This window comes from Oxyura jamaicensis, chromosome 8 (assembly GCF_011077185.1).
Source record: "Oxyura jamaicensis isolate SHBP4307 breed ruddy duck chromosome 8, BPBGC_Ojam_1.0, whole genome shotgun sequence".
NCBI classification, from domain to species: Eukaryota; Metazoa; Chordata; class Aves; order Anseriformes; family Anatidae; genus Oxyura; species Oxyura jamaicensis.
The window spans coordinates 2,288,485-2,300,478 of NC_048900.1; the positions used below are offsets into that span (position 1 = coordinate 2,288,485).

The window sequence follows — 11,994 nt, forward strand, 5'->3', positions numbered from 1 at the left end:
GGCTAGGGGCAGCCCAGGGCTAGGGGCAGCCCAGGGCTAGGGGCAGCCCAGGGCTAGGGGCAGCCCGCGCCTCGGTTCGTACGGTGTCGTCCTGGAAACCATGCGGATGCAGTCGATAACAGGGCAGACGCTGAGACACAGGGTGCAGCCTGTACAGCTGTCAGTAACCGCGGGCAGGTGGGTTTCGGGATCAAACTGGATAGCCTGCGAACAGGAATAAACATTATTGATGTCACTCACAGAAAAGGTAAGGACTGCTCCCATTTTAGTGCCTGCATTTCCTGTGCTGCAGCGGCTGGAGACATCTTGGTGTGGTTCTGCACTGCAGCTATAGCAACTGGTGAAGTGGCAGGGAACAAAACCACCCCTCCCTCCCCCGGCCCTTCAAAATCAGAAATTCCACCTCGGCAAAAGCTCACGGCCACGAGGAGTGGCTACAAAAGGCTGACTTCGGCCCGTGATGTTTAGGCTCCCAGAGGGATGTTCCTCCGCCACACGAAGACAATATTTCATCACTCGGTGCTTTGCCAGGTCTGCTGGTCTGGGGGACACCGGGACATGCCTGGGTGGCCTCAGCACAGCGCTGGCTGCACACATCACCGGGCACTCTTTTGATTTTTATTTTCAGCATGGCATAAACAATCTAATTTAATAAAAAAAGTAGAGAAAAACATAGCATGCTGTGCCTCCTGTGATTATTTTCCTTTGCAAATCTTTGAAAGGGATATCTGGGTTCCAGGCAGGCAGAGCTTGCTTTATTTCTCACATTTCCATGCAGTGAATCCTCATTACCAATTAGTGTGATAAGTGTATTTGAATGTGAAATAACAATTGAAGTCTCAATGAAATAAGCTGCTGGTATAATGGGAAATGGCAATTAAAAGCAAAACCAAAAGCTTCACACAACCGCAAAAGGTTCAACATCTAAGAAGCAAGCCTGGAAAAGTACAAAAAAGTAATAAAAAACTGGAATATGTACTTCTAAAAGAGTTCTGGGGAGGAAAGGCCAGGCCTGAAAGCTGAACTCTTGCGGTGCCTTAGCAAACCTCCCCAGCCACCGCCAGCAGCTGGGGCAGCCAGAGGGGAGGTGGGAGCGCACGGCGTGGCTCCACAGGTTGGGTCCAAAGGCACATCTGCAGCGTTTGGGGTTTCACCACCAGGAGGGCGCTGAAAAGCTGCTGTAGCAGCTGGCAAGAGCACGGAGCACGTACTAACGGCCCTGAATCTGTAAGTTTTAGCTTAGCTCGAGCACAAAGAAAACGTAGGCTTGTGAGTATTTAGGACTCCTTCCTCTCTCCCCAACAACAATGCACATCTTGGAAGAGAGTTCAAAGAGACAGAGGAATTTAGGACTACAGCACTACCTTCGAGTTAAGGAAAGCTTTTCTGTTGGAGTCCTACAAGGTGGTAGGTCTGCATAACAGCATGGATTTTTTGAAACAAAGATAAGCACAAAGCAGATGATATTTTGAAGTGTGGGGGGCTTTTGATTTCTTTGCAATTAAGAAGTTCTTTGCAGTTCTTTGCAATTATTTTCTTTGCAGTTTCCTTAATTAATTAAGGAAAAACATTTTTTTGTGCTAAAGAACCTCCTGGGGTTTTAAGCTTTGGTTCTTTTGGTGCTGATTTTTTTTTTCCCCCCAGTTACAGAAAAGTAGGTTTCACTAAATACAAACACAGTCCTTTGCTCTCCAGGGCTATATCTTCCCTATTGCTGGGAAATCTAATGGAAGGAGAATCAGTGAAGATCACAGTGTCAAGAAGAAATTTAGATGAAGACTACAGTAATCATCTAATCTGGTAAAAATGCAGCACTAGTTTTTTCATATCAACGGAAAACAAACCTCTACCTTTGGTCTGATGGTTGTTTTAATTGTGGGAGCTGATTTTTAAATAGGAAGACTTCTTTCTTTGGCAGTATGTATTTAAGTAAGACTTCAGACTTAATATTGATCAGACTGAATTAAGGATAAACAAAAGGTCTTGGTGTTCTGATGAAACTTGTTGCTCAGTTAAAGTATTAGTCTCTGACAAACTGTTCTTGTACTGGGATGAATGGGAAAATTTGTGTATACATTATTGTTTAATGCATACTAGGTTCCATGGAGATTATGCTAGATTTTGCTTTGGTTTTCTAAAAGAACATGGGTCTTCCTGTGATGCCCTTCTTCCCACAGACCAGTTCATCAACTCCAGTGGACATGGAAATCAGTGGCATATAAAAATATAAACTGGTGGTATATAAAAATGCCAATACCATACTGCACGAATCAGTTACATACTTTGATGTGAACTGGAGTCCCACCTCAAAATTGCTCAGGCTGATGGAACAAAGACTAAGTTTCTTTGACAGTTTTTGGCACAAGAACGTCTCTTGCCTCCCTGTATCTTCTTGATGGGAAGGGATGCCCAGGGCTAGGGGCAGCCCAGGGCTAGGGGCAGCCTCGGTTCGAACCCTTTCTCCCTCACGTATTTGAAAATCATCAAAATTCATAGGCATCTGACATGGGTCTCCTTCATTTTCTTCCTCACAGAAGCAGCCCATTCCCACTCGCAGTTAGGGACATACCGGGAGAGTGACCTAGAGCGGCACAGCCGCTTCTGCACAGCCGTCCAGAGGAAGCCGTGCTGGGCGCTGTGCTCACCGCTGTGCAAACGGCTCAGACAGGGCTTGCACAGCGTAGCCTGGGAGCATGCAGGGGCTCAAATCCAGTATTTTAGACATCTGTTTTTACCACCTGCTCATTAACAGAAGGTGGATTCTTTCTTCCCAGCAGCAAAAAGATAACTCATTGTGCCTTCCTGCTAATTACAGCTGTGCTCTTACCTGGTAGCCAGAATCATTACAGGTCATGTAACATTTGCCACAGTTGATACACATTTCCTCGTCAATCAGAGCCACAACTTGCTCTGTGTTGCAGAGCTCACCATATGCTCCAATATACTGCAGTGCTTTTCCAATTATATCCTAGGGAAAAAAAAAATATTGACTCATTTAGAGGATACCTAAGCTGTTTCTATAGCTGCAGAGAAACACTCTCCAGTACTTTAACATGGAAAATTTGGACAGGTATTGTGAAGATGTTTATGATTTTTCTTATAAATTTCCAAGCCATCAACCTTCATACATACTCTAAAATACTCTACTTTGTGGATGTAAGCAACTCTAAAAGTATTTGTCTGTATCCAAACGTGTTATACAAAAAGGTTACATGTGTAACCCTTTGAATGTACTATTTTAATTTGTCCATTATTGTGTGATGCTTAAAGGAATAAAATGGAGCACAGAACAGGAGTGACATGCTACAGACAATCTGATCATCCTTAGTCATTTCTCATTACTACAAATTTAAGAACTCACAGTGAGAAAAGAAAGCAACACGATCAAATAAACTGAGAGCAATAATTGCTTTTCTCTCTGTAGTAAGAAAGATGCACAAATGACATGAAGATCATCAGATTATTGCAAATATTGCACAGAATTAAGATGTGGGTCTAATCCCACAAGTTCTGGTTCAGTTCTTTGAACTTCACAGGGAAGAGTTTGTGGCATCAGCCTCACACATCTGTGCTGCAAAAACAAATTTGCATGGCAGACAGAATATAGCTACATACCACAAGAGGAAGACACCTTCTAAAATAAGCTGTCGAGGAACTACCTGATGCAAATCATTTGCACTTCACATAAAGCGAAACTGCACAGTTCAGTGGTAGTTCAACTACACTAATTCAATGGAACAGGTGGGCCAAGTCCCAGGTCCTTGGCCTATGGCTATTTTTCAGTTAAATCCGTTTAACTCATGGAATTGTAACATAGGTGGTGAACATCACTGCATTTTAAAGGATTAACTCTGTGGTATGGTATTGCTGCCCTGGATATTTTGTGAGGTTTCTGAGGAGGCTTCAATAGCAGTTCTCATGCTGCAAAACAAGCTAGATTTTAGGTGTAGCATTCTACATTGTTAAAATAAAGTCAAGCTCAGTAAATGCATGATATTTGATGCAACAATACATTCTACTTGTGCTTTAGAAAGGGGTATAACTGTTAGGTATTTCAAAAATCTTACTGAATTTTAGGAGCACAGAACTGGCTTCAAAGCCATGCTACTGTAATAAACCAAGAAGTCATTATGATTTTCATTACAGAATTTGATCCAAGTCAATTGAAAAATGCTCAAGATCAAGCCAAATACGAGGCACAGACAAGTCTGCCTAGAATTATAAGCTTCAAAGATTTTACCTTTGGTCTTTCATTGCCAGGAAACATGATAAGAATTTATTTTCATATTCCGTTTCTCAATATTTTTGAAGAAGCAATATTTACCTTACTCCTATCAGTCAAAAAAAAAAAGTGTACTGAAGTGGATATCAAGTATTTTAAATGTCTACTAACATACTACATTTAACCTGTATAATTTATAGTCATATACAATCTTTTATATTGTTTTCAATTCTCATATAGAAAATTGAAGAAGATCTGGATACCAGTACCTTAAGTTTTCGTTGCATATGTTGTTTTGGGCACCCTTATTTTCAAACACAGTAAAAGTCACTCATTCTTCCTATGCCACAAAGAGGAATAAGGGAGCAGTGGTAGGATCTATGAAGTTGCTGTTAATGACTGCTGATGTAGGAAATTAAGCCATATCCTAAACCCAGGAAGAAGGATAGGGAAAGTATACTATTTTCTTCCAAAAATATTCAAATGTTTTCTCTGTGCCAAACCCTAACTTGCTTACACGTGAAATACCTTGGTTGCATTCATCCAGTGCTAAAAGCCTTCCAGCTCTCCTCAGCAACACGAAGAGAACGTTACTGCTCTTCCAGCATAAAACATCTATGGCACATTGCTAAAGGCAGCATGACGAGTGTGGACAGATGACTGCAAGTGAGCAAGTTATGACAGCTTAATGAGTTAGCACTCATCAACAAAGCTGTGCAAGCTGATTATGTGCATGGTCCAAATTCACTGCAAATTTGAAGTAAAATCTGTTTGCTTAAACCACTGTAAAAGGTCAATTAACTACTATGACAGTGTTTAAGCTAATACTTTTTGCTTTGCTATTGCAAAGGGCTAGGCTTGAACACACAGCCCTTTAGCATGCTTCCACTGATGAACTACAGTAACTCAATTAAATGTAATCCCTTAGGACCTGCTCACACTCTTGTATTTTCATTTTCTTTTTCCTACTCAGAAAAGTTCATGGATTTACTGGGAATTGTTCCGCAGTTTTGAGGGTGCTGCAGTTCACAAGTTTCTGCAGTCTTCTGTATCTGTTGAAAAACTGTAGTTGTTGAAAGCAGCTGCAGCTTGTTTCAGGTCTCATGTAGGCTTGTCTGTATCACACCTGTTAAGGTTTCTTTGTGATCTACTGCCGCCAGCAATACTAAGCATCCTGTAAGCCCCTCTCTCGTGTATACAGCTCCCAAACATTGCACTGTGTGCCACAAATGCAGTTGTTGTCTGCAAGTATGGTACCAGGCTTCTCTCTTTTAGAATATAAAGAAATGATATAAAACCTGTGCAACAAACAGTGATGTAGCTTTCCACTGCCTGTTCGTGTTTTGAAAGGATCTACATGGGGAGATTCCTGATAGTGAAAAGCTTTTTAATCTAACAGAGGCAGACTTTGATACAGCGTAGGTAATTAACAATTTTCTCAGGGAGGTGCTGGATTCACATTTGTATTCTTTAAATGCAGTTTGGATGTGATGTTACAAGAAAACAGAGCTCTAGCAGGTTGCAGAGAAGGGTTGCTCATATAATCAGGGGGTGTAAGGCCTTTCTTACAAGAGAAGACAAAAAGAGCCTAACAAGATGTTTAGCCTAGGAAGATGAAGGCAGAACAGGAATATGATGTCTCTTTATATATACATCAGGGAGGGAAAAGAGCTATTTAAGATAAACGACAATGTTGGCACAGGAACATATGATTATAAGCCAGACATGAATAAATTTAAAGCTGAAAATTAGAAAAGACTTTTTAAATAGGAAAGGAGCGAGGTGGTTAATGGCCTTCCAGAGAAGCAGCTGGGGGACAGGAGGGAGACTGTCCCAGATTTAGGATACCATTAGATAAGCTTAGGAAGTGGTTACTTAGAAGAACATGATCAAAACAGATTTTTCCGTCTACAAACTTGCAAAGGGAATAACAAAAACAATGCATGTGACATGGTGATTTGTGAATATGTAAAAAGTCTCACTCCTTGCAGCTCGCAAAACACACTTTTGGGGGACATAGAATCCCAAACAGGGAGGTTCATGACATTTTGGAGGCATGAAAGTAATTTCAAAAGACTGTGTCAATGATTTATAGCACATTTACACTCTTGGATGTTTTGTTTTTTAATCATTTATTACTCTCAAGCAAAATCTGTATCTTTAACCATTTGCAAAGTTTTAAGTCCTCATTGACTAAAAAAGTACTGGTACTTAAAAGATGTTCTGCAGGTGCACTCTTTTACAGCATCTCATGATATCTCTGAGTTTCTTGTTCCCATCAAATCATAAATGTTTAGAACAAACTAAACAGTGCAGCAAGACAATCACCCTTTGCAGTTTAAAGTGCAGTTTCACTCCAAAAAGCAACTGGCTAAAATGGCGCTATGGGATTCCACACTTAGTTTATCTCAATGGCCTCCAGATCAAATCTGCACTGTTTACAGTTTATTTATTTATTTTTTCCCCTAACTGCCAAACCTGCAAACAGAAGCCAGGTTTTGAAAGTCAAGCTGTGTGCTTTCTGGCTTATACATTACCAGCAGCAATAAAAAGAAAAAATCCAGAAGTTAAATTTTGCCCTAAGTTACACCTTTGCAATCACAGGGACCTAGAGCACTTGTTTTGATTACTGCTGTGCTGTCCCACTCTTCTCAACAAAACTGTACGGAATGAGCTGGGAGAGGAATTTAGTCTTGTAAATGGAACTGGCAGGGAATTCAGTTGCTATGGAGAGAATCAGAGCAGAATCCATTAGTTTTATGTTACTAATGAGTACAGAAAAAAATCATTTTGTCACTAAGCTAAGCAGATGTGGTTTTGAGTATACAGAAGGAACAGATCTGTTCAGTAGGATATTATTTTTACAATGCTACTTTTATTACTATAGCTGTATTTTTAATGTTCATATATCAAGCATTTAATGGTGATTAGCGTGTCATTAGCCATCATATTAGTAAACCTATATTTGTAAATATGATTCACAGTTCAGGCTCCTTGTAGACCTGCTGTCTCCAGATTCATGCAGACCACGCTAACAGACTATGTTCTCCAGAGATGCCAACCACCACAATCCTATCCTATTCTCTCTTAAGAAAGCCAGTGCAGGTACTGTCTCATATAGCAAGTTCAAAGGGTACACACATGCTTGTCCTCTTATTGCACATTTTGATTCACTACAAAACACTGTCTTCAGGAGAAAGGTTCACTCAAAGCTGACAGCAACAGCAGGTAAGGAAAACAGGGTAATCTTTAGGTTACCAGAAGTAGAGGCCTGCTGTGATAGCAGTTTGTCCCAAGGACAGGTCTTGACCTCAGTCCTCATGGCTCTGAGGGAACGTTCACAAGGACACAAACGCTGAAGTTGATTCAACTCCAAGTAATCAAAAACACCCCTCCGAGCAAAGAATCTGACATTTACACAGCAAAGTTATGAACTTCATCCCGAGTACTACATCTGTTCATCATCTTTGGTGTTTGGGTAATTCTCAAGATTCAGCAGTTGTTGAGGAATAAAAGGGGGCTCCTTGGAAGAGTCCTTACTATGATATGGTGAGAGCACAGAAAGGGGGCGAAATGTTGCAAAGAAATTAAATGTCTGTCTGTATCAGTGAGTGTCTCTGTTGGGGAGATACCCGTCTTCCACCTGGTCTTTTTTGGTAATGAAGGCGAGGTGCTGTCAAAGACTGAGATATAAAAAGGAAAAATGTTAGAAAAAATCAGATATATTAAAGAAGAGAATAAGTCAGCAGGATCAGAGAGTACATGGCCAACGTTAATTTAAAGTAAAGAGCCTAACAAAAATATGCAATCTCATTAAAACTAATTTTTACATCTAAAGATTACAAATGCTTTAGCAATAGTTAAAAATGATATTAAATGTGTCTTGGGATTTAGGGACCTGGGACCTCTAAGCTTTGTTTCAGCAAAGCAAGTAAAGAAGTTGCAGTACTAGCTATTAGGGGACTTACACCATAACTCAAATGAACTTTTACTACGTAATTCAATCTGGCTTCTGTAAAGAAAAATTGTGCTTCATGAATCTATCACAATTCTGGATAGAGACTGTGAGGCAGTAAATACCAGATAATTAACTGGTAAAGTTTGTGTTTCAGTAGTAGGCCTCTGACACAGGCTTTAAAACAGAGTTTTAAACAGAGAAATTAGGTAGCTGTGAAGTGGGTTTGGAAATCAGCTAAGCAAAAATAGAGAGCTGAAATATAACAATCAACATACAGAAAAGGCAAAATATTAACGCAGGAATATATCACAATTTTCCAGTTTAGATATGGTTCTGTGTTTCAGGAAATGATTTGAACTGGAATACTACAGAGTTGATACTGATAACAGCTCAAACTAAATTCATGAAAAGCTAAGGAACTTCACAGGTATTTTACATGATTAGATGAACAGGTACTATGATGGTGAAAAAAAAAACAGTTTGATAAAGAACTATTCAGTATATCAAAATAAGTAACTCTTGCTATTCTTGGAAAGAGATATATTCAAATAAAACAAAGCTAGAAGAGAAAATAAAGTAGGTGACACCATGGGCAGCTCACACAAACTTCTGCTTAATGTGCTGTCACGATAAAAGACAAGCAAACCAGCAAGAAGTTAATACAGAAAACAGCACCATAATTACTGTAACTCTGTTGTGATATTAATCAGCCCTGACCTGGAATACACCGTCATTCTAGTTTTATATGCAGTAACAGAGTGCCCTTCCTCTCTTACGGGCTGCTAGTGCATAGCAGTCATTATAAAACCACGTGAGGCAGTCCTTTGACAGTCAGAGAGGGGGAGAAAAGAGAAGGGTTGACCCTAGGATTTCTCCCCATACCTGAAGACTAACTTAAATTTGCTTGAACTGTCAGATGTGATGAGACTATTCTCTGAGGTACAGTGACAGAGAAGGGATTGCTATGGGCTACAGCATGAGAGGTTACTGCTGTGATTCATGTTGGAGCAAATACCTGGAGAAACAGACTCGGAGTCATAAATTACGGGGCACACACGCATAGTTCCACCTGAAATATGCAACAGCATCAAGTTTATGAAGAAGATTATGACAACCTGGCATCTGCAGGCAGGCGAGCCCAAGCTACTTTTGTTGAACCACCTAGATACAGGCCGGGAAGACATGGTACACTGTTATGGCACAACAGTGCCTAGACCAATACACCCTTACAATATACTTTATAGGTTATAAAAGACTTTTACAATACACTTTTACAGGCTAAGCACAGCACTGGACTAAGTGTGGCTAGAGGGCTCCCAGGATGGCTGGCTTCCAGCTGGATGCTGATAGCATCCACATATAACACTTTGTGTATGTATGTGCAAAAGACCACATACACATACCAGTAACACACATGGGTGAAAAAATTCAAAGAATTTAAGCTTGAGGAACTCCGTGGCTATTTGTCCAACAGGTGGGGCAGTATTCCATGCCCTACCTCATCTGACAAACAAAGCTATGTCAGAATGTGTCAACTACTGAACAGGGCAACCACAGCAAGACCTGTGGGATAAAAAAGGAATAAATAAAATAAGCAGATAAAGGCTGACCAAATATTGTGCCCTCAAAGACAATGACTGAAATTATTAAGAAACAAACCACAGAAATGATATAAGGAACAAAATTTATAGTCATAGGGAGGTAACCTGAGGAACGCAAATAAATATGTGGGAGCAGTGCAGAAGTGTAACCGAAAATAAAAGATCCAGAGGATGTATCCGCATATAGCAGGAGTTCTGAGAGTGCAGAATAGTAAGAAAAGAAGAAACAACACTGCTGAATATCAAAGTATGCATTTTCAATTAATATTGAAAAATAGAGAAAATAAAAGCCATGGGAAAAGCCATCCAAAAATTAAATTAGATTTTGGATAACCACAGAGGGTTTTTAAGTCTATAAAAAAGGCATTTTGGCAGCATGCGGAATTTAAACAAATGTTGGAATTTACATATCACCAACCCAACAGCAGATCAGACAGATGAGGGAGTTCTGGGCAGGCATCAGGAGATTTGGAGCAACCCTCCAAAAATACAGCCAGCCAAATCAAGGGTCATAGCTGTTCCAAGGACAGCTATCTCTTAGGTGCTATCAGCTTTTGAGCATACCTCTCCACTGTTCCTGAGAACTGGAGTTGGGCTGGTCCTTGCTATTAGTGCTGACCATTCCCACTCCCCTGTCTGAACTAACAGAATGTATTCTCCTCTCTGTCCAGAGGGTCAGCCAAGGCAGAACTGCCTGGAGACTGTTTGGGATTTGTAATTCTAAATGTGAATACTTCTCGGACAGCTACAGATAAATCACTCAAGTCTGAGCTCATCTGCCTCTCTCTGCCGAGAATCCCTGATCAGGGAAGGGTATCAGATAAGTCACCTTTTTCAGTAAGCTTCACTCAGCTTCTGTAATAAATAGTCTCAATCTTTCTGGCAGATTTTCTCCACAAAATGTTATGGATGGGTCATTTAATAATAAACTTTACAACACATCCCTTTGTAGAGTGGCAAGTTCCCTAACTTCAAGCAAAACCCAGGTATTCTGTTATTTCTTTGTGGACATCTCTTACTGCTGTTTTTTCTCATTATCGTTAAAACATTCCTTTCTAAAGAGATGCTCAGACTGTAAGACTGTCACGAATCAGCTACCTTCTTCTAATTGCTTCAGTCTTTCTCAGTCTTGTTTAATTCAAGTGAAGGTGTGAGAAAGAGGCTAACCTGATTTCTCTGCCTGAGAAGCTCCTTACAGCCACTACACAAAAATATTCAGTGTCTTTATAAACAAAAGTTTTTGTTTGAGGAAATTCATCTTCCTCTTCCCTGCAGTAGGACCTCCTTTCTTCTTTTTAACCCATCTCTGACTATTTGGTTTTTTTTTTTTTTTTTTTTTTTTTTTTTTTGTACTTGGAGTTTGGCTTGGGCTTGATAAATTATTGACCTCAAATTTTATTTATTTTTTACCCAAGTCTTTATGTTTGCTTTTCTCTCTTGCTAAATTTCTTCCATCATTCAGTTCATTTTTTTTGATGGTATTATTATATATTTTTTTTTTGCTGTTTTCAGAAGCAAGCTCTCTCATTGAAAATGCAGTTATTGGCTGTTGTTTCTTCTTTCTCTTTTCCCTTACATCAATACTCTCCCTGCAAAGAGAATAAAACCGTAAAACCTCTGAGGTCAAGTAGGCTTTGAAAATGTTCATCATAGGGGGAAAAAAAAAAAAAAAGTAGATTGCTGTTCTTTGGGATTTTTCATATACATAAAGAATAGAACCTGAGCACAAGAGGTGGGGAGTGATTTTCAATAGCAGAGCTCAAACTACAAATAATCAGTCCAAAAAAGTGAGGGAGATCTACAGAAGTTGCAAACTATTTAACTTAAACAAGAAGATGACTCAGAATTTCTCCTTGGCTTGTTTTGCAGTTGTATCAGCTACCTTGGAATGCTGCATGTATTCGTAAATGTTGCAAAATTTCCTTGGGAATTATATGTGGTATTTTGAGCTATTGCTCATGTTGTATTTTATTCTTGGTCTTATTTTTGCAAGATTTAATACCGTTTTAATCATACAGTGAAAGCTACCTATCTGTGAATATCTGATATTCTTACATATATGATGAAGACAGTTAATGAGTTCAGCGGATATTTTCACATGGCTTCATAAAAGGGCCTACAGGAGATTTCTGATACAATTTTCCTTGTATTTATTTATTTATTGCCTCTTTCTTTCTTTCTTTCTTTCTTTCTTTCTTTCTTTCTTTCTTTCT

At 39.7% G+C, this 11,994-nt stretch overlaps 1 protein-coding gene across 1 annotated transcript in view; it reads right to left on the minus strand.

The window, feature by feature from the left end:
* DPYD (dihydropyrimidine dehydrogenase) overlaps window positions 1-11,994 on the minus strand; it is a 338,501-nt gene that overhangs the window by 1,355 nt on the left and 325,152 nt on the right. The window contains exons 22-23 of the mRNA XM_035333208.1: window positions 2,828-2,968; window positions 14-204 (exon numbers count right to left, since the gene is read on the minus strand). Of these exons, the coding sequence (XP_035189099.1) occupies window positions 37-204; window positions 2,828-2,968 (309 nt within the window). The 3' untranslated portion in view covers window positions 14-36. The remainder of the gene's footprint in view (window positions 1-13; window positions 205-2,827; window positions 2,969-11,994) is intronic.